Genomic DNA, 23566 nt, shown 5'->3' on the forward strand with positions numbered 1-23566 from the left:
TCATTTATTTATATATTATACACGTCGAAGTAGTCAATATTATACCGGTCGGTCTCCGGCCGCTAAAAGATCATTTCCGAAGCCCCGGAAAATCATTCACATATCTGTTCTAAATTTCTAATCAGCTTCCATTAGAGGAAATGTAATCTAACAGCTAAACAATACAAGAAACACTTATTTATAAGGATTCCCAATGTGTGCTGTCAAATAGGCTATACAAAAATACCTTCTGAACGAGTGAAAAACACAGCGGCTATATATATCACATAAACCATATGACGAGATTTTATCAAAGAACAGCATCGGCATCCAGTTGCTGCCGGTCGATGAGAACACCCTCGTTCCAGATCTCGATACACCTGTAAATATAGTATAAAAGGTGAAATAAGAATCCCGGACACGAAATTCAACTCAAGAGCAACCAGGGCATTGTTCGCAGTTTGTGACACAGAATCCGTACAAGAGAACCATTTATTCTCATAGTGGAGGAGTATTCCAGGACAACTACTCGAAACGATGGTAGAAACACGAAGATTACAATTCCTATATCACAGTCAATATAGTATCTGAATATTTCAAACAATTGTGCAACGAAGATGCAAATGCATTTTCACACATAATGTGCATAACTCAACTTATTAGTTTAAACCAGAAGAGAACTTATGTGCAGTTTGTGAGAAATGCCGTCTAGGTTACATTGTGAAATGGATACACACCTTGCTCCATCAACGGTTATACAGAGGAAGTGGCCATGTCGCCAACCGTCTTCAAAATGGCCAAAGAAGACATCACCAGATTTTGAATAAAAGCGAGCTTCACCATTAGCCTTTCCCTTCCAAAAGTTTGCGAACCACCGATCACCAGTGTGAAAATAAAACCAACCCTGCATGACAATATGTAAGAGAAAGTCATAAAGATCGGTACATGTATTATTTATCAGATGCTAACAGATACATATAAAGTATGACGTGCATGGAAAGTTCACATCTGAATATTAACTACGTGTTTCAAAAGAAAAGTGGCGATAGCCTAACCTTGCCATGTATCAAATCATCTCTCCAAGATCCCTGGAAAACATCCCCATTACTGAAATAGAATGTTCCCACACCTGATCTCTTACCATAGCGCCACATACCATCATAAATGTTTCCGTCGCCAAGAGCAAGACGACCCTATATAAAATTTACTCAACCGTCTTCTGAGTTCATCTCCCAATAAAATAATATACATCCTTCACAAATAGAGTTTTGTTGAATAAGCCAGGGCTATATCAAAGTACCTTTCCTTCAGGAAGACCCCCTTGGCATCGTCCCCTGTAGACTCCGCCTCTATAATGCATCTCCTCAATAGGACTCCACTTTTTTGGTAAGTCTCGTTCAGCTTCCTGTGTTAATAATTACAACCAAAATCTTAATGCACTCATCACTTAAAATGCCTTAAAGCTGAACTAAATGAAAAAGATTGAACATTAGAAATCACTTAAACAACATGCAGATTACCAGCATAGAAGCCACACGAGCAGAAAGTACTCCTTGCTTCTTAGGAACACCAGTCTTTCCCTTTAATACTGTAGATCCATTGTTATAAATTTCCCTCATCGCTTCAAAACTTGCATCGGTCAATGCACCCCAAGGCCTACTTGAACTGGGAAGTGGTGGGGCTTTGACACCATTTTCAGATTTAGATTCTGAAAAATCCTTGGCATTCACTGTATTAACACCCTCTTTCAGTTCTTCTAAAGACCTTACTCCGACAGGAAGGCGGAAGATGCAGAGATTATCGAGCACCGGTGTAGCTTCCAAGTCAGCTGCTCTTTCTTTGGCCCACTCCTTCGCAAGCTGATTCCCAGGACCCAAGTTCCAGCAATTCAGTGATTCCCGACGGAAAGTAGGAATACCCGGGCAACATTTTTTACCATAGTTCGGAAGAGAAATGAGTTGATTCAGTTTTCTAATATGAAAGATCTGCAAGTTCTTTAGAGGGTACATAGATGAACATGACTCATCAAATTGTTAATAGTTAATCCAATCTAACAAAAAAATTGACATTGCTACCTTCCGAATTTTCCTCGTAATAGCTGAAAAAGTCAGTTTTTCCATCTAATAAAGCAACCTCGTTTTGATCAGATCCACTGTCATAATTTCTACAACAGAAAAAAGCATTTTATAACTTTATAAGCTTTTACGGAGAGAGAACCTTAAAAGGCATTAAAGTATAAATGAGTTACAACTGAACCTCAAAGAGTAGATATCACGGGATTTGCTGCTCGGTACATCCTCAATTTCACTAGCGTCGTCATTAAAACCTAAAGATATGCCTTCTAAAGCTACTTTGTTTCCCATTTCATTGGAATTTGTCCTATTTATCGCCTTGACATCTTCTTTGAAAGTATCATTTGACTGTGAAGGATCTCTCCTTAATAGATTAAAAACAAATGGGAAATGTTGTGCCAGTTTATTGAAGAAGCCGCTTTTCTTTGAAGTTTGTTCTTCAAGATGACTGCAATTACAATAATTTAGATGAGACTAAATAGAGAAGGAAAAAGCAGAACTTGGATTCATAACCTACATGTGAGTGATTGAGAACTGGAAAAAGATGTTGCATCAAAAAGCAAAAACTAAAATATATTCTACATAAGTGTAAAAAATGTCATCATACAGAAAAAATTAATAATATACTGGTTGCCATCTTAATTTTAGAAGTTAGAATTCTTACCCCAAGATAACAACTGTTGTGACTAGAAGGTTGGGCTCCAGCTTAGGATCATGAACTACAGATATAATAATGTCCTTTGTGTACTCTGTAGTTTGACGGAATGTACGCAAAAAGGCTTGCAAATCATCATCGCTGATAACATTAGAACTTGCAACAACACATATAACTATGCCATTGAGGTCCTATGTCCAAAAATGAAATGGTCAAAGCTTTAATGTAACATATGCAACAAAGAAAAAGAGTAGGCTTCCCCAAACCGGAAAAACATTTATGTATGAAGTTTAAACTGACAAGGAAATAGGGTGAAGGAGCACTTAAACAACATAAAGTAAAAAAGTCATGCATGCACGTATATCTCAACAGTTCAAATGAAAATTATGTCACATCTGCATTAGAATTTTCTTAATGATACCTTTACCCCTGCACCTATAAAAGGGCAGTCATGCATAGCTTGCGAAATTGAAGTTCTGATGTTGTAACCAGCTCCAAATCCAACTTTTGCATCTTTGTACTTCCTAAGAATCTGTGCAAGTTTGCATTCTTAGAAAAGTTAAGGAAAAACAAAAGAGGGATAAGCAATGAAATTTTATAATTTTGGATCAAGAAAGCATGCATGTCTAAGTCCCTCAAATATCAACCGACGTCAAGAAAAAAGGTGTCAGTAGCAGATCCAAAGGATAATGAAAAAAGAAGTTTAAGAACAGAATATAAAAGGTTGAGTAATAATAAACTAATGGGTAATAACTAGTACAAAATGCAATGTCAGGTCAACTCACATTTATAACTTCTGAAACTCCAAGCTCTTTAATATTATCATGAACTGCATCAATAAGTTTTCTTTGCATCTTCTGGAGAATTCACAGAGTATACCAATGATAATAAGCATGGCTTAAATTTCAGAGCCAACCCAACAAGGCAAAAGAAATGCTTACACTTATGACAACTAATATGACATTTATGGCAAGTATAACAGCATTATTGGCAGTTCTCAAAGCCTCATCTAGTGTTACCAACTCATTTTTGAGTAAGGAGTCGGTGTCAATTTCTGCGAATAAGAAAAACTGTGAGAACCCCCGACATTGTAATGGCAGGCCTTTAGAGATCATAAATGATATAAATAGGTTATCAAGAAGTTTTTTAAAAGAGATGACAAATACTCAACTAACAAAATCTTTACGTCATGCTTACCAATACAAAAATTTGTCATCTCTTGAAGTTTTCCTGCCAAATCCTTGACCTGCAAATTGTGTTATGCAAACTGAGTTAAGAATCAGTCTGAATTGTTGTCGTAGTTATAAGCCAATAACCTCACATTTCAAACTCCCCCCCCTACCGGTACACCAAAAAGGTGACCTGTGTAACTTTATGCCTAGTACAAAACCATAGAGCTCCCTAATAATTAGAAATGTTAACTTCTGCCAGACTTCAGCACAAAACTCATAGATTCCGGCTACAAATTTCCTTTTGAATTAGCATATCAAAATCAAATGTAAACACCTGCAAGATTCCAGCACAAAACCCGCAGGCTCTGGCTACAAATTTCCTTTTAAATCTTAGCATATCCAACTCTAGTTGATTTTGAAATTCTCATTTGTCATTCTACATACTTACCAAAGCTGAAGGTTTCAAGCTTTAGCACAAAAGGACTTCCAACTAAGGAGGTCATCTCCAATTAGTCTTTTGCCATCAATTTATCAACCTTTTACCGTAGACTATATGAAGTCCCCAGCTGCATATTATATGCTATGGTTCATGTATCTAATCCCCCCCCCCATATGTATGTGTGTGAAACTCTACCTAGCAAATAATATTGCTTTGCATATTGTTGCATTCAAGGTATTGGAAATAAATTGCTTCTGCAACAATGTAAGTTTGGACTCCAAAACATATGCACCAAAATGCCATGGAGATAAGGCAGGCAAGCAGGTATGTAAAAACAATGAATAATGTTTTAAATTAAAACTTCTAGTAGAAAATTTCACTCTTGAAACAATTGACAGGTATGCCAAAGAAATTATATACAATATACTGTTAAACAGTTATATCATATGTTCTCTATGGCAAAGAAAGAAATTATGTCACAACTTAGAGGCGTTACTGACCTCATCAAGACGTCTTTGCCCCTCAAAGGTGAAAGGTTTTAAAATAATAGCAACAGAAAATCCATTTGAAGATCGTATTTCTTTAAGAATGTCCATTGCTGCAATATGATCTGAGCCATACCCAGCACCAGCCACCTGGTTGACAGGAATAAAATGAGTAGAAGGAATGGATCAAACTCACTATAGCATATGAATTATGGATGTTCAAGAGTTTATGGAGTCCAATACAAAAATGAGAAGCCTTTTACAAGTATATATGCTACTTATCAATGAATAAATACTGCTATAATAACCATAATGATTGCATCTAGTATACTATTCATGTAAATTTTCCTTTTATGTCATTTATGGTAGCAGGGTTATTGTATCATCATGGCCAGCTGTATCATTTAATGGTGAATAATAATCAACACTGAATGTTTTCATTTTCTTTTCTTTTTTAAAATAACAAAATAGAAGTAAGAGTCCAAGGGGAGGAATGTACAAACAAGGATAATAGCTTTTGCACATGACCACATGAAAATTTGGATGAGTTATTCTTCCAGCTACAAGTCACTACTAATTATATCATAAATGTAAATTTAAAATCTCAATCTAATCTGCTAAAAATCATTCTCCACAACCACTTTATATAACCAGTCACAATTTCTCTTTTATCCATGGGGGAATATGAAAAGATAAAACATTTCCCGTAGCTTCTACCCAAACTTTCCAAGTATTAAAGCAAAAGGCAAATTTGCTAACACCAGAATCTAAGTGAAAGAAGTTTCAAATATTATGGTATACCATCAATCCTAGAACTCATAAAAGGGCCTGCCAAAATATTATGCAAAGACCATTGGTTAAATATTTTCAATAATTTTAAAAGGATAAAAAACTGTATGTCACTTTTACATACACACAACAGCGAGCTAATGTCAAGATTATTGCTTTTGTTTATTGTTCAGAATTGGAATTTACATTCTCCTGATTTTTAGTGATTGATAAACTAAAATAAAACATTTTAATAAAAATACACATGGCTGTTCAGCTGTTCCTTTCATGCCTATTTCACATTCATAGAATCATTTACAAGGAAAAGAAATCAGACACAAAAATTGTCACGCTAAATACTCAACTTCAGTCAATTACAAATCAATATGTGTATGAGTTTCACTAAATAAAAAGAAGGGTTCTAACATTTTATTCTGCGCAACGAGCAACAAAATTTCAAATTTTCGAGTTGAAATAACTACAATGAAATCTCACAGTCTAGGTAAAACTTCAATTTTCAATTTGATAATTTGGTCTATATAGCATGATAAACTAACTAAATAGTTTAAGATAGAATAAAACCTTTTCCTAGGACCCTTTGTTGTAACTGCACATTTGATGCTTCTTTCATGAGAACAGTCCTGGAAAGAAAAGAAAGAAAGATATAAGAGAGAATCCCAAATATTTAAGCATTAAAAAAGAGGTACTGTCAGAAGCTAGAAATCACTAGTAAAAGTACCTAAAATATTTTTTGATCAAAATAAGTACCTATAGTTATAATTTTTGTCAAAATATGTATCTAAAGTATTTTTTGGTCAAAATAGTAACTAAAGTATTCAATTTTTTAATCTAAGTTCCTGTAGTATTCTTTAATTAATGCCGCATATCAACTTTTTGAGAACTTAGATGGAAAAGTTTGAATAGTTTAAGTACCTATTTTGACCAAAAAGAAAACTTTAGGTACTTATTTTGACCAAAAAATACTTCAGATACTTGAATGAAAAAGATAATGTACTTTAGGTACTTATTTGTGATATAAGCCATTTAGATATAACATTATGACCAGATTGCTCAAAATAAGCAAACTTGAAGAGAAACATATCTATTCATAACAACAATCTGTCAGAATTTATAAAGGAACAATAAGATTAGGGAATTCTGAAGCAATTCTAGCAATCAGTACTACTCTAGAACATTAATAAATAAGCAAATTAAAACACACCCTTTTACAAAAAGCACGCTTTCTGCAAATTAAAACCTTTTAAACAAACCAAAAACAAAAATGAAAAACAATTAAAGGGAATTTACCAAAATCTCAAAGAAGACGACTGAAAAGGCGAGTCCAAGCAAAATTCGAGCAAAGCATCTTTCCTACTACCAATGGCGATCACGTCGAGCACCCCACTATTCCCCTCCGTGTTTTGGTCGTACCCATTTAACGAGCTCGATTGCTTCTCCAGACTCATCGAGATTTTAACGAGGGACTTCGGGTTGTAACTCAATCTTTTACAACACAAACTTTTGGGACCAAAGAATGGATTGAAGAAAACAGGGTTTGAAGAGAAATGGACCGATAAGGAAATGCGAGAAATTAAACGAGAACCTGTGAAAATCGGGAACGACATTGAAGAAGCGGGCATTTCTCTTCTCTCTTCTGGCTGAAGAATATTGTCAGCTAGTTCTGCTTCTACAGCAGATTGTTTTAAAGAATTATTTTGGGTAATCTAATTTACACGTCACCAACTTAAAACTATTTGGGTAAATTACGCATTTAGTATATAAACTATCCGTTTTTTTCTTTTAGTACTTAAACTTTTAATTTTTTGAAAACTATCCTAAAATTCATTTCATTTTAGTACCCCCATTAAAAGCTCAGTTAGATTTTGATTTTTTTGAAAATTTAAGTATTAAAATGGAATAAAACGGATAGCTTAGGCAATAACCGCGTTAAGTTTTTAACGATGAGTACTAAAATGAAACAAAAACTAAACGTTATATATGATTTAAAAAAATAAAAGTTTAGGTACTGAAATGGATCAAAAATGATAGTTTAAGTACTAAATTCGTAGTTTACTCAAAACTATTTTTTATTGAACTTTAGTATTTGTATTGATTTCATCACTAAATTTTAAAATATTTCAATTTAGACACTAAACTTTCAAAATTGATTGCCGAATTAAAAAATATTTTTTACTCCACTTCATCATCTTTTTCATGAAAATTACAATTACCCTAATTTCAATCGTCTTTAAAAATCAACATTCATCAATTTCTTTTGTGACCACCTTAGACACCGATAAATTCATCTCCTCCACTACTTTATAAGTTTAGTTTTTTTTTTCAGGTCCTATTTAAAATTCATGAAATTGTACACAAAAATTCACCAGGGGTTTGGGGATTTCATTAGATTTGAAGAATTTAGGGCGTGTTCAAAAGTATGAATAGTAAGAAATATTCTTTCAAGAATATGAATAACATACCTCAAATCCAACCTTATTAAACAATAATTGAAGATCATAGTTATAGAATATTGAACATTTAGATGAATTTTCATCAAAATTTTATAAAAATTCATGAAAAATCAATTCGAGAAAAGAAATAATAGTGAAATGTGAACATTTTAATATTGACCTTATTAGAAATAACGATCAGTGATGACAAGTGATTAACTGATCATGAGAGTTGAATAAATTTATAATTTTCTACATAAAAACAAAGAAAAAAACCACCATATCATCATAATATTAACAATTTAATGTCCAACTGTTATAATGTTATTTTCATTTGTATTTGATTATACATAGAGATAAACCGAAGAATATTAAAATACCATCGTATTCTTTAAAAAATTTATAATTTTATATTTTAAAATTTTTAATATAACTTCTCATATATATATATATATAAATAAAGGAGGATCCTTTTATGCAAAGTAAAATTATATTTTAAAATTTTTAATATAACTTCTCATATATATATATATATATAAAAGAGGATTCTTTTATGCAAAGTAAAATTCTTTTAGTTTTATACAGATTTAAGATCGTTGGATGAGTGAAAACAGATTATTGAAATTAGAAGTAGGAAATGTAAAGATATTAACTGTAAAAAAACAAAGAATCAATCTCAGTCGTCTATCTTTATTTATCCAATTGTTCTAAGTCTGTATCGATCTTAACCATTACATATATATATATATATATATATATATATATATATATATATATATATATATATATATATATATATATATATATATATGCAGCCAATGCAGGAGGATGATGGAAGCAAGTTTTTCCAAAAGGAATTGGGTCCACCGACCTGTAGGTCTTACGTTATTCTTTCATCGATCTCTATCCTCTTCTCTCTCTCTCAAACTTTAATTTATTTGGATTTTGTAATCAGAAAGATATGTCCAAAATCAGTTAAGGGTTGAGAGAGGAGAATCTGCCGAATGATGTATATGTGTTGAGTGTGATTGCATGACACCATATCAGAGAAGAAACCCTTCTTCACGATCGTATCCAACATTTATCTTCTTCTTCTTCTCACTTTTCAATCTTTTGTTTTTCTCAGCTTCGTGGGGTGATGATTGGTAGCTGAGAAAAATAAAGAAGAAGAAGAATAAAACAAGTGTTTGTTTCACAGATGGAAGCATCTTCCTCGTCGGAGCTTTTGTTTGGAGTTAGAGAAGACGGTCAAAGCGAGCAACAACAGCATTCCACAGGACCAACTTCAGCTACGGGGCCAGTGTTGGATCATAAACTTGATCCATTATGGGAGCCTAAACCCAAACCCAAACTAAATTGATGTCATTACTTACATCATTTAATTAAAGATGTCATTGCTTACATCATTTAATTAATGATGTCATTGCTTACATCAATTTAGTTAGGTGAGAGTTAGATATTTGTTGAATTTGTAATGGTTTAAATTAGTTTATTTGTGTGGTGTAGGATTGTTCTTGAGTAGTATAAATACCCCTTCCCATTTTAGTTTTAAGCATCAAGAAAAAATTAAGAGCTTCTAAGTGAGTGAAGAAGCAAAGTCTTATAAGAGTGAGTTGTAGTTCTTGTTTTTGAGTGAGAGTACTCTTGTAATATTTCTTTGAGTTTCAATAAAAGTTGTTTGTGTGAGTGTTTTATTTCCAACAAAGTGGCATCAGAGAGAGTTGGAAAGATCGAAGGTCTCGACGAGAGGAATCCGACGCCACCAGAATTTTCTCAATCTGAGTTCTGACGCACCGCCACGCACCGCCGGAAGACTGCTGCCAGAAAATCGAGTTGACTCACCGAGTTGAGCTGAGTCAGCCGAGTTGGAGCCCTTGACCGAGTTGTCCAAGTCCCTCCAAAGTTTTTTTTTTCATCGTTCCGGATTCATCCGTGCAATCGGATTTTACAAAATCTCATTATATTGAGAGATATGGCAAATGGTATGGCACCATTTCAAGTTCCGACACTCAACAACAACAACTATGACAATTGGAGTATCAAAATGAAGGCACTTCTTGGATCACAAGATGTGTGGGATATCATAGAGAAAGGCTATAACGAGCCTGCGGATGATGATGCTTTTGCTACTCTTACACCAGATCAAAAGACAACTTTGAAGGATTCAAGAAAGAGAGACAAGAAGGCTCTCTACCTCATCTATCAAGCATTAGATGATGATGGTTTTGAAAAGATTTCAAGTGCAAGCTCTAGCAAGGAAGCGTGGGAGAAGCTACAAACCTCTTACAAAGGATCCGAGCAAGTGAAGAAGGTTCGTCTCCAAACATTAAGAGGTGAATTCGAATCCTTAAACATGAAAGCATCTGAGTCTATTTCAGATTATTTCTCAAGAGTAATAGCTGTTTCTAATCAATTAAAAAGAAATGGTGAAAAGTTAGACGATGTGAGGATAATAGAGAAGATACTCCGTTCGTTAGATCCCAAATTTGAGCACATCGTCGTGACGATTGAAGAAACTAAAGACTTGGAAGAAATGAAGATCGAACAGCTCCAAGGATCATTGCAAGCATACGAAGAGAAGCATAAAAAGAAGCATGAGTTTACTGAGCAACTCCTCAAGCTGCAACTCAAGGATATGCATGAGAGCCAACGCAATGATAGAAACCAATGTGGCCAAGGCAGAGGTAGAGGCCATGGACGAGGTGGAAGTCGAGGTCATGGACGAGGCTGGAATTACAACAATAACAATTCCAACAACAACTATGAGAAAGGAGAAAGCTCAACACGAGGCCGTGGAAGAATTAATCCAAACTCAAAGTATGACAAATCTCAAATTCGATGTTATAATTGTCAAAAATTTGGGCATTATGCTTCAGAATGTAGAGCTCCCAACAACAAAATTGAGGAGAAGGCCAATTACGTGGAGGAAAAGACAGATGGCAAAGAAACTCTTCTTCTAGCACGAAAGGAAACTGATGGTGGCCAAGCAAATTCCTGGTATCTTGACAGTGGTGCAAGCAATCACATGTGTGGAAGGAAAGACATGTTTGTGGAGCTAGACGAGTCAGTAAGTGGAAATGTTTCGTTTGGAGATGATTCCACAATAGCAGTGAAAGGGAGAGGTAACATTCTTATCCGTTTGAAAGATGGGAGACATCAATTTATTTCAAATGTCTACTATGTGCCCAATATGAAAAGTAACATTTTAAGTTTAGGGCAACTGGTAGAGAAAGGTTATGATATTCATATGAATAATTATAATCTTTCTATAAAAGATGATAAGAATAACTTCATTGCTAAAGTGCCGATGTCAAAGAATAGAATGTTCTTGATCAACATACAAAATGATGTTGCAAAGTGCCTGAAAGCTTGCTACAAAGATGTATCATGGCTTTGGCATCTTCGATTTGGGCATCTCAATTTTGGAGGTCTAGAGCTATTATCTAAGAAGGAGATGGTGAAAGGACTACCTCACATCAAACATCCTGACCAGCTCTGTGAAGGGTGTCTAGTCGGGAAACAATTCAGGAAAAGCTTTCCAAAGGAGTCAGAGACAAGAGCTAAGAAGCCACTTGAGCTCATCCATACCGATGTGTGTGGACCGATCAAGCCAAGCTCTCTCGGTAACAATAACTATTTTCTTCTCTTCATTGATGATTTTTCAAGAAAAACCTGGGTATATTTCTTGAAACAGAAGTCAGAAGTTTTTGAAGTCTTCAAGAAGTTCAAAGCAGCAGTGGAGAGAGAAAGCGGTAGAAAGATCAAAGCCATGAGATCCGATCGAGGTGGAGAATTTACTTCCAAGGAGTTTCAAGAGTTCTGTGAAGCAAATGGAATTCGTCGACCAATGACAGTTCCTAGATCCCCCCAGCAAAATGGTGTGGCAGAAAGAAAGAATAGAACAATTCTCGACATGGCACGAAGCATGCTCAAAAGCAAGAAACTACCCAAAGAATTTTGGGCGGAAGCAGTATCGTGTGCAGTCTACTTGTCAAATCGATCTCCAACAAGAAGTGTATGGGGAAAGACACCGCAAGAGGCATGTAGTGGAAGAAAGCCTGGCATTTCCCACTTGAGAACCTTTGGAAGTATAGCCCATGTTCACGTACCAGACGAGAGAAGAACGAAGCTTGATGATAAAAGCGAGAGTTTTATCTTCATCGGCTATGATGCTAATTCGAAGGGCTACAAATTGTACAATCCAGACAATAAGAAGTTTGTGATTAGTCGAGATTTGGTCTTCAACGAAGAAGGAGAATGGGATTTTAACTCTCATACAGATGACTTCAATTTCTTTTCTCAGTTTGAAGAAGATGAGCAGACAATGAGGGAGCAACTAGATGAATCTCAACAAGAGCTTGCAACTCCACCCACTTCACTAACATCAACCACTCAAGGAGACTCATCACCTTCATCATCGTCAAGTGGGAGTCAAAGTGAAAGAGTTGTGCAACGCACAAGAAGCCTTAGAGATCTCTATGAGGTAACTGAACGACAAGATAATCTTACATTATTTTGTCTGTTTGCCGATTGTGAACCAGTGAGCTTTCAAGAAGCGGTACAAGAAAAGAAATAGAGAGATGCGATGGACGAAGAAATCAAGGCCATCGAGAAGAATGACACATGGGAACTTACCTCACTTCCCAAGGGACATAAGGCGATAGGTGTCAAATGGGTGTACAAAACAAAGCAAAACGCCAAAGGAGAGATTGAAAGGCACAAGGCGAGGCTAGTTGCTAAAGGCTATAGTCAAAAGGCTGGAATTGACTATGATGAGGTATTTGCTCCTGTTGCTCGATTGGAGACTATCAGACTAATCATTTCTTTGGCAGCTCAAAACAAGTGGAAGATACAACAGATGGATGTAAAGTTCGCCTTCCTAAATGGAGTTCTTGAAGAGGAACTTTACATTCAGCAACCATCAGGCTATGAAGTCAAAGGGCATGAAGACAAGGTGTTGAAGTTGAAGAAGGCTCTTTACGGGCTAAAACAAGCACCAAGGGCATGGAATAGCCGAATCGACAAGTACTTCCAAGAGAATGGCTTCAACAAATGTCCCTACGAGCATGCTCTATATATCAAGATCAAAGATGAAGATATTTTGATCGTGTGCCTCTACGTGGACGATTTGATCTTCACTGGAAGCAACCCAAGCATGTTTAATGAATTCAAGGATGTGATGATGAAAGAATTCGAGATGACAGACATGGGGCTCATGGCGTACTACCTTGGCATTGAAGTTAAGCAACAAAATGATGGAATTTTCATTTCACAGGAAAGCTATGCAAAGGAGATACTGAAGAAGTTCAAGATGGAGAACTGTAAGCCAATAAGCACACCGGCAGAATACGGGATCAAGATGACCAAACATGAAGAAGGCGAAAGTGTAGATCCAACATTCTTCAAAAGTTTGGTAGGAAGTCTACGCTATCTAACTTGCACGAGACCCGATATTCTTCACGCAGTTGGATTGGTTAGTCGCTACATGGAATCCCCAACAACCACCCATTTTAAAGCCGCAAAGAGAATTCTTCGCTATCTGAAAGGTACAATTGACTTTGGCTTGTTCTATTCAGTTTCTAATGATTACAAGCTTGTTGGATATAGCGACAGTGATTGGGGTGGAGACATAGATAATCGAAGGAGCACTACTGGATTCGTATTTTTCATGGGAGATATTGCATTCACATGGATGTCAAAGAAACAACCGATTGTCACATTGTCCACTTGTGAAGCGGAATATGTTGCTGCGACCTCATGTGTTTGTCATGCAATTTGGCTTAGAAATCTATTGAAGGAGATTGGTTTGATACAAGAAGAGCCTACCAAGCTTTGTGTCGACAACAAGTCAGCCATTGCCTTAGCGAAGAATCCAGTATTCCATGATCGAAGCAAGCACATTGATATTCGCTACCACTATATAAGGGAGTGTGTTGCAAGAAAAGATGTGGAAGTTGAATATGTGAAGTCACAAGATCAAGTTGCTGATATTTTTACCAAGCCACTGACCAGCGAAGACTTCTTAAGATTAAGGAACCTACTAGGGGTCACGAGATCAAGTTTAAGGGAGGGTGTTGGATCATAAACTTGATCCATTATGGGAGCCTAAACCCAAACCCAAACTAAATTGATGTCATTACTTACATCATTTAATTAAAGATGTCATTGCTTACATCATTTAATTAATGATGTCATTGCTTACATCAATTTAGTTAGGTGAGAGTTAGATATTTGTTGAATTTGTAATGGTTTAAATTAGTTTATTTGTGTGGTGTAGGATTGTTCTTGAGTAGTATAAATACCCCTTCCCATTTTAGTTTTAAGCATCAAGAAAAAATTAAGAGCTTCTAAGTGAGTGAAGAAGCAAAGTCTTATAAGAGTGAGTTGTAGTTCTTGTTTTTGAGTGAGAGTATTCTTGTAATATTTCTTTGAGTTTCAATAAAATTTGTTTGTGTGAGTGTTTTATTTCCAACAGCCAGCACCTCCGCCGCCGTCGCCGTCGCCGAAGAGAAGGAGAAACCAACCAGGAACGCCAAGCAAGTATCCAAATCTATATATAACGAAACCCTAAGTTTAGAATTATATAAGAATCTGTTGTTCGGCTTTTTTGACAGATCCAGATGCAGAAGTGATAGCACTGTCTCCCAATACCCTAATGGCAACAAACAGGTTCATCTGTGAGGTATGCAACAAAGGGTTCCAAAGGGAGCAAAATCTGCAGCTTTACAGAAGAGGACATAATCTGCCATGGAAGCTTACACAGAAGACCACGAAAGAAGTGAAGAAGAAGAAGGTATATGTCTGCCCCAAGCCCACATGCGTCCACCACGACCCGTCCAGGTCACTCGGCGACCTTACGAGCATCAAAAAGCACTACTAGAGGAAACACGGCGAGAAGAAATGGAAGTGCGACAAGTGCTCGAAATGGTACGCCGTGAAATCCGACTGGAAAGCTCATTCGAAGATCTGTGGCACGAGGGAGTACAAATGTGACTACGGCGCTCTCTTCTCCAGGTATGTAACGAAATTTGCAGGATTCAATTACAAGACATGCATGCGTTACTTGTGTGCCGTGTTCTTTCTCGTTGGCACACAAAAGGAAAAGAGGCGTTATAACAAACAGTTTCGTGTTTTGTTTTGCCTTTTCATGATAATTTTAGCCTCTCGACTATAGCTTTGAGGCTATAGTATAACTATTTATATCACTATTTTACATTGAAAACTTACAACCCGAACATTCCTCATGTTTGTACTCAGAACCTCAAGGAACAATAATAATTCTTTTACCACGTAGATAGCTTAGTTAGTGCGATCATATTCAATAGTTAAAATTCTACTAATATTGGTCAAATTCTACTATTAACCCCTCTATGATGTTTAAGTTGTGATCTCTATATTCTAACGTGATTAATTTTAGTCTCTTTACTTTTCAAATTTTAAAATTTTTGTATAAACCCAACCATTAATAGTTAAATTTCTTACTATTAGTGTCTTATATGTGTAAGTTGTAGGTTTGACTTATGTTCTCTAATTTAATTTGATTGTTATATTTTTTAAAAAAAATTGGTAAAAAGATATAAAAGGTATTTGTACTTTTAAAAAAGAAAAAATAATATGGCCCTCATATTATTTTTTTCTTTAACGTGACCTTCCAATTTAGAAAATAAATTCAATGCGGCTCTTTAACCAACATTTTTCGTCGTTAACCATTACAGTGCTGACATGACAATTCATGATGTTGATGTGACAGTCCACGGTGATTCATTATGTGGTGGATGACATGGTAGATGGACTAAATTGGTAACTCAAACATGGTAGATGAACTGCCACATCAGCACGTAGACTGCCACATCAGCACCGTGAACTCCCATGTCTGCATCGTAACGGTCAACAACGAAAAATGTTGGTTAATTAATGACCCTATTAAGTTTGTTTTCTAAAATGGAAGGCAAAAAAAAAAAATACGATGACCACTTTGATTTTTTTTTCAAAAGTATACCTTTAAATTTTAAAGTTTTAGTCCAAAATCAAACGGTAGTTATTAGATTCATTAACTACAGTAACACATTTTTTTGTGAGTATTATGTAAAATTAACATGCCAACATGAGTGAAATTCTACAATACAAGGGCTAAAAGTATAATTCGACCAATAATTTTCTTGCTCCTTTAGCCATTAGGGTTTTCTACACTTAGAAGTGTCCTTTTGTTTTCTTTGCCTGTACTCTATCTGTAAATCAGCTGGTTTTCTAATGGATTCCTTGTGTTTTAAACTGTTGCAGGCGTGATAGTTTTATCACTCACAGGGCATTCTGTGACTCACTGACTCGGGAAACTGCATGGCGAACCCTAGACTCCATTGGCAACCATTTATCTCGAGCTGGAACCCAGATTCCATCGTTTCAAGGCCAGAATATTAACACTGGTGGTGGTGCTAGGAGTACTCAGTTCGATCAGTTTCTTCTCCCATCAATGGGAGGATCTGTGCCTTCAGCTGTTTTCTTCATGCACGAGTCTATTCAAGAACATCAGCCTTATTAAATTTCTTCAATCTGATTTCACCAGGTGAAGCTTTGGATCCCTTCTCGAGCAACGTGATCATTGGCGATCAAATCATCAGCAGCAGCCCTTATCTCTTTGCTCAAAACAATAACATGGTGCCCCAAATGTCAGCTACCGCATTGCTCCAAAAAGCTGCTCAAATGGGCTCAACTTCAGGCAACAACAGCAGCGATTCACTTACATATGGCTTTGGACATGGACATGGACAAGGAAAACATCAGCAGCAGCAGCAGCAGAGAAATTTGAATGTTAGCGGTGGTGGGTCAGATAGATTGACTAGGGACTTCCTTGGGGTAGGGCACCAGCACCAGCACTTTGGGTAAATGAATTGAGTTTGAACATATGTTTATTTATTTATTTTTGAAGATGTTCGTGTTTGATTTGTGATCGTATAAACTTATAATATTGTGTTCATGTTTTTTTCTTTTAAATTTTGAAGATGTTCGTTTTTGATTCGTTTAACGATTGTGAACATATTTATTTATATGCTCGCAAATATGCTCGTTTAATGCTAATGATCATGCGTTTAAATGTTCAGAAATGATAAATTTGCGACACCAGTTCTTAAATTTTTCAGGTTCCATAATTTGAACTCTATAATTCATTTTGTGTTCAATATAGATAAATCGAGTTGAAAAACGAGTTTGTTTGTGAAATATAAATGTACTGAACACGCCTATACTTGTGTTTGTTGTTTATTAAATGAACATAAAAATGATAGGTAAACATAAACAAATATACAAACCGTTCATAAATAAATCATCAAATACTCTATTCATTTAGCACCTAATCAGTACCACCACCAACAAGAAGAGATGGGGTCTGATAGAATTGATATTACATGAGCCGAGAGGTCACCGCTTTTTCGGAGGAGATGGAAGTTTTCAGTTAAGGGATCGAAGAAAGAAGAGAGAAATGGAGGGAATATGAAGAAAGTACAAAGGTACGTATGGATTCTCGTTGTTTTCTTTGGATTCTCTCTCTAACATACTGTCTTTGTATGGGGGCAGTCTTGTGTTGCAAGTTCAGTACATATTTGTTTAGTTTCTTTTGTGTCCTTATTTTAAGAAAAATGTTTAAATATGATAAATTTTACAAGTACCCTTTTCTCCTCTCACTCTAGTTTGTGTGTTTATATCATAGCTTTCTTTAACGTTCAAGATTCTCTTGTGCTCAAATCACCAAGATTCTTACATGATATCAGCTGTTGTGAACTGTTCTATGGATATATGTATATGACGATTCAGATGAGGCGGGGCAGGACAGTTTGCACCTTTTGCAGACTCGATTCGACGCCCGTGTGCTAGTTATCGACCCAATAACGGGACAGAAAATTCGCTCTCGGCATGGAATGGTTCAACCCGACAGTTTGCTAGAGGTATATATTGATGACCCAATAACTGTAAGGCTTGGTTGAGTTCATGGATGTTGGCCCAATAAATCGTTCCCCTGTACATCCGAGCTAAGTTATAGCATTCATGTTTCTGCTTTGATACACACGTTTAAATCGTTCCACACGATCCCAACGGCCAATCGACGACAAGTATGGCGGTGTATGACTAGGAAGATGACAATCACTACATGCGTCGACGACGCTAGCCGTGGCCGACAAGGATGACATTGGCGGATTAGGGTTAGAAATTTTGGATTTTTAAGGATTTAGAGTTTTTTTTATATAACTTAAGAGAAATCAGGGTTTTTTTTTAATAAATACAATAATTTTTAATTTTTTTTAAATAACATTTTCAAAATTGCAAAAAAGTGATACATGTCGCTTAACGGATAAATTTAACGACAGTTACGACCCAAACACCTACCTTAACTTCAAAGTTATCACTTTTCTCATACTTCTTACCAGGCTTCTCCTGAATAACAACAACCTGAGCGGCATAGGGAGATAATATGCCAATGCTGAGCCTCTCGCTTGAGCTACTCCATGCTGTATGCAAAAGCAAAAAATATAAAAATAAATATATTTATATACATATAAATTAAAAATTAAGCTCATGATAATCACCTTTGAACAGAGTTTGCACCAACATCTGCACAACAGCTACCTCAACCATATTCCTGCGGCTACGCCCCAAATCATCCTTTGCTTCCCTTCCAGAGACATTTATAAAGGAATAGGGGCCAAACATAGGCCATTGAAGATAATGTTTCTCGTAACTCTTCTGCTTAACACCGGCTGCATCCAAGATCTGGTAATCGTATAGCCGTGCATTTGGAAAGCAACTAATTGAAGGATACATTCTGTACTGAATATTCAGTAGGTGATTGGAATGACCCAAAGTAGTCAGCCTTTGAAATAGACTTCTTCCAAAGCCAGCTTCACTAGAAACCTACAAAGAAATTAATAAAGTTACGCCCGGTAATAAGTAGGAGGGGGGATTGCAAGAGAACCATGGAGAAAAATTATTACAATAAATCAAGTATAATATGCAAACATTGCTGCGAACTGTAGCAGGCAATTGCCATTCATCACCAATAAGAAACGCATGTGCAATGCCCGGCAATTGCATGGGAATGGCCGATTCACATTCTTTCAACTACGCTGCTTCGTCAATTACCAACACGTTGAGAGGTTTCATTAATTTCAACGTTATAGAGTTTATAGGAACTGCATGCAGTGGAAAAGAGTAAAGAAGCAACAATTGACTTCTGCTGCGGTTCATTCAGTTGAGATAGCAAACTTGTCAGAAAATTCTCATTCCAGTTTCCACCAATCTCGGATGAACATAGCCTGCAGCTTTCCACTTCCTGCATACAACATGAAATTTCATAAAATCATTCCTGTAAATACATTAAATTAAAGTAATAATAATAAATATATGAAAACCTGTTAATAAGTCACATTGAAACACATTAAAATGAAAGTATCAAATGCAAAACTCATGGTACATAAATAAGGCCTCAACTTGTTAACACAAAGAATAACCATATAGCATGATGCTTAATAAACACAGTGACTTGCATCAGAAGCAACCATTAATTATGAAAAGCAATTGCAAATTATCCAACATGATGTCAAATTTACAGAAACAAATCTCGAACATATAGGAAGTGTGATACCATAACGCAGAATCAGTGTGCAAAACTTCGTTGACAATCGACGAGTCTCTCATCTTGTGCAGTGCATTCCATATTCGTTGATTTGTGGTTAAATTTGTCATGTGAACAACAAATACTGATTTATGCATATCATAAACGTCTTCTTCCAGTACTATTACTTTGAAGGACATGTATGAGCTATTATCCTCATAGTCACCCTCACTGTCATCATTTTCAAATATTGCTACCTAGGTAAGCAATATGCCACTTTTGGCTAGTAAAAAATACATACAAAAGCACATATTCCAGTAAACTAGTACAGCTAAATTTAAATATTTAAGAGAGAGTGTCAACTTCCATTAAAGAGTAAGATATTCAAGAAACTGCAAAATAACCCAAAAATAATGTCTAATAAAAGAAGAACATCAAAGATTCAAATATGATGATGAGAATCACGAAAGAGAGCAAAGCAAACCCACCTGACCCTTATAGAGGTCATCTTAAAAATGTCTTCAATGGTCCACTGGAATACAATATCAATGAAACCCATAATTTTTTAGTCGATGCAGTCTGCTCCCTTGAATCTTTACGACCAATCTTTTCCTCTGAGTATCTGTTGTAAACGAAAAAAAAGTTAGAAAACCCCACAGAAAAAAGAAAAGAAAAAGAGTGCTGGGTTTCTTAGCTCCGAAGAAAGTATAGAAGAATGCTTATCAAGCACTAACATACATTATCAAGCAACGCTTAACGCTTTCACCACAGTTTCTTGGACTTTATATTCTTCAAATGACAAAGAACAAACCTTAAAAAGAAGAATCAAAAGAAAATGTGTCTTGATCGTATTCTCTAGTTCTTGCTTTTGCTGACTATAAAAGTCTCTTCGAATCCTTTTTTTTTAATCTTTTAAAGGACAACATTTTCCCTACTTAAGTAATAAACAGAGCTCTGAATAGAACAACCAAAACTAATACTTTATACTAAAGACGTAATTTATCCATTTTTTAAATACAGTACAACTCTAATTATTCCGTCGGTGGAACCGCCGCTGAAGAGGACTTGATCAGAGCTAAAAGACCCTTCTTTTCATCAGGTTCTTGTAGTAGTTGTTGTCGAATGAATTCGGGGTCACCAGGTCCATTGCTGCCATGTTCCCGTCCCCATAGCCGAGATTCGCCGGGCATCGACGTCTTCGAGTGCTGGCGAATCCAGCATCGATGTCGCTTGCATTGTTGTATATCCTGCCTCGAAACGTGATACATTGAGCTTGACCTATGGTAGGGGAACCTGACAGTGCAACCATGTCTTTTGCGCTAAGACCCTTGCCTCCGAACAGGTCGATGAGGCTTTGAAACTGGCTGTAAAACGAGGAAGCTGGCTTGTAGCTACACTCATGCTTGTGGTGGTCGAATCTCTTCTTCCGAGCTTCGCTGTCCAAGATGGGCTACAAACCTGAGTTGTTTCAAGGCTTGTTAATTACAAGGCTGATAATATGATATCATATATACGATACATACATACATAAATATTACACTAACACAAGTACCTGAACAAAGCAATCATGGAAATGAAAGCGGATTAGAGATGCGGCCATTCTCCGCTCTCGTGCGATGGCGGTCCTAACGGCGGAGCAAATTGCTTTGGCGTTTGAGTTTGTGTAAGCCACCATGTTCAAATTTGGTGCTGCTTACTTTGTTAGGCATGATGATCAGATCCTGTGACATGTTCGTAACTGGTTAACGTTTCACGGAATAAATTAAAGATGTATATTGACTTTGAAATGTCAAACATGTAACCAATGAATAAAATATAACATATCACCTACTTTGGAGAGTTCTATGTTATTACCGACGGAGAAAATGTCACTAATAATAATAAAGTAGTCCAAAAGGCTTATTTTTCAAAGGATTCGACTAGCGAGAAGTGGCAACCGAGTTGGCATCTTCAAAAAGTTCAGTTGCCTCTTGCTTTTCATGGCCACCGGAGAAAATGTCACTAATAATAATTTATTTTAAATTTAACATGTAACATTTTTATTATTTTTTAATTTTGGTTCTTCATTATTTTAAAATTTATTTTTTATTATCAGAAAGAATCATTGCAGCAACTACTTTACACTTGAAAGAAAATATGAAAGAAAACACATAATGAAAGAAACTAGTTAACACGGCTGCAAATCCTTCTTATTATCCCAGCTGAACCCGTTAAAGGCTCGATGTCTCCCATCTTGACCATAGCGGAAGCGAAATCGGAGCTGAAAGTCGAAGGGTTCCTGCTGTACTCGTTCACTATGCTATCTGTGGATCCACCGCTGAACAGAACTTGATCCGACTGCAGAAGACCCCTCCTCTGCAACAGGTTCCTGAAGTAGTTGTTGTCAAAGGAATTCGGTGTCACCAAATCGAGCGGTGCCAGATTCCCATTGCCGTCGGGGGAAGTAACCGGACAATTGCGTCTCCGTGTGCTGGCGAACCCGGCGTCGATGTCGCTCCCGTTGCTGTATATTCTGTCCCGGAACGTTACGCATTGAGCTTGTCCTATGGTGTGAGAACCTGTGGACATTGTTTAACTTATAACCTCAGTACTTATCAGTGTTTGTTTACTAGGAAAATGGAAGTGTTTTTTTCTAGGATTTTGGTGAACAAACCTGACAAAGCAACCATGTCTCTTTCTGTGAGGCCCTTGTTTCCGAACAGATCGATAAGGCTCCGAAGATCAGCTGTGAAACGAGGAAGGTCTCTGCTTGCCAAACTCGCGCTTGCATCGGTGGAGTCTCTTCTTCCAAGTCTCACTGTCCACGATGGACCACCTACCTGAATTGTTTCAATTGAGATTTCAATCACTTAAGATATTTGTATATTTATGTTTGTATCAATGTACGTAGCTATGACTTACGTATTCAGAGGCATCTCTGGCAGCAACTGCGAGAATATCAGCACAAGATACAACTCCAGGGCAAACATTTTCGACTGCAGATTTAGCCTGATCAATAACCTCAAACCCTCGTACCGAGTTATTATTTTGAATCACAAACTTTTCGCTAGTGATCGAAGGTGAATTGTCCAGTAAGATTGAAGCATCACAGCCCTGGATAAACCAACGGAAGACTCCATTAAATACAAACCATGCATGAAATTTGTTGTCATATACGTATGTATATATGAACATATTACATATGTACCTGAACAAAGCAATCATGGAAATGAAGTCGAATAAGAGAGGCAGCCATTCTACGTTCTCTTGCAATGGCTGATCTGATGGATGTGCGAATGGTACTGAGTGCATTCGGGCATGTTTCGGCGTAAAACGTAGAAGAAAGCTGTGCTTGACACGCGCTGAAGCTCAAAGCCAGCACCATCGCCATTGCAGCAGCTCTAAACATTGCAGAGGTCACCATTTTCTATTTTTTTTTCACTGACGAAAACGAAAGCTAGCTGGCTAAGTTGAAACGAGAAGGAAGAGTTGATGATGAAAGAGGTGGTTTCTGTAGCTCTATTTATAGAGTATTTTGGAAAGGGTAGAACTTTTGATCACCATTTTCCGCCGTATCATGGCTGTATTTAACGAATCTTTCAATTCCGCAGCCGCTGACTTTATAAACACGACGCATTCGTATTTGGCTTGCATGGCGCGTGTTTACCGTATCTTGTGTTGGACGTGGAAAGGCATTAATTTTGAGATAATTATCAGTGACAAATGATAATTCATCAACTGTGACAATTCACATGTTTATAAAAAAAAAATAGAATATTACTATAAAAATCTTATCATCAAAAAATTCATATAACATTCTTAACTGTAATTAAAATTATTATTAAATATATAATTTTTTATAATAGTTATGGTAACATTTAAAAATAAAATCCATCGTTTGGATCATTAGAATAGTAATTTCTTATTATTTTATATTTATTAAAAGTAATTTTTAAAAATCTAAA

The 23566-nt window shown here is 36.3% G+C and overlaps 4 protein-coding genes across 4 annotated transcripts; 1 reads left to right on the plus strand and 3 right to left on the minus strand.

The window, feature by feature from the left end:
• Positions 1–41: 41 nt before the first annotated feature.
• On the minus strand, positions 42–5320 carry LOC120197171 (protein ACCUMULATION AND REPLICATION OF CHLOROPLASTS 3-like). Its single transcript, XM_039198772.1, has 14 exons — positions 5306–5320; positions 4818–4952; positions 3904–3952; positions 3648–3760; positions 3492–3563; positions 3128–3238; positions 2716–2897; positions 2236–2499; positions 2055–2131; positions 1500–1897; positions 1280–1384; positions 1035–1172; positions 717–883; positions 42–359 (listed from the first exon to the last, which is right to left on the minus strand). Exons 2-14 carry the CDS (start codon positions 4911–4913, stop codon positions 290–292), a joined length of 1842 nt encoding a protein of 613 aa, XP_039054703.1. The 5' UTR covers positions 4914–4952; positions 5306–5320; the 3' UTR covers positions 42–289.
• Positions 5321–6124: 804 nt separating this feature from the next.
• LOC120197173 (protein ACCUMULATION AND REPLICATION OF CHLOROPLASTS 3-like) lies at positions 6125–7283 on the minus strand. Its single transcript, XM_039198773.1, has 2 exons — positions 6879–7283; positions 6125–6211 (listed from the first exon to the last, which is right to left on the minus strand). The coding sequence occupies exons 1-2, from the start codon at positions 7208–7210 to the stop codon at positions 6136–6138; spliced, it is 408 nt and encodes a 135-aa protein (XP_039054704.1). The 5' UTR covers positions 7211–7283; the 3' UTR covers positions 6125–6135.
• A 1935-nt stretch (positions 7284–9218) lies between these two features.
• Positions 9219–16903, plus strand: LOC120197158 (protein indeterminate-domain 5, chloroplastic-like). The gene is made up of 6 exons (XM_039198760.1): positions 9219–9322; positions 14496–14560; positions 14635–14813; positions 15771–15820; positions 16301–16458; positions 16584–16903. Exons 1-6 carry the CDS (start codon positions 9219–9221, stop codon positions 16901–16903), a joined length of 876 nt encoding a protein of 291 aa, XP_039054691.1.
• Positions 16904–21732: 4829 nt separating this feature from the next.
• On the minus strand, positions 21733–23091 carry LOC120197128 (lignin-forming anionic peroxidase-like). The gene is made up of 4 exons (XM_039198741.1): positions 22810–23091; positions 22524–22715; positions 22276–22441; positions 21733–22180 (listed from the first exon to the last, which is right to left on the minus strand). Exons 1-4 carry the CDS (start codon positions 23023–23025, stop codon positions 21786–21788), a joined length of 969 nt encoding a protein of 322 aa, XP_039054672.1. The 5' UTR covers positions 23026–23091; the 3' UTR covers positions 21733–21785.
• Between the last annotated feature and the right edge of the window lie 475 nt (positions 23092–23566).

Source organism: Hibiscus syriacus, unplaced genomic scaffold, assembly GCF_006381635.1.
Source record: "Hibiscus syriacus cultivar Baekdansim isolate YM2019G1 unplaced genomic scaffold, ASM638163v2 tig00117047_pilon, whole genome shotgun sequence".
Taxonomy (NCBI): Eukaryota; Viridiplantae; Streptophyta; class Magnoliopsida; order Malvales; family Malvaceae; genus Hibiscus; species Hibiscus syriacus.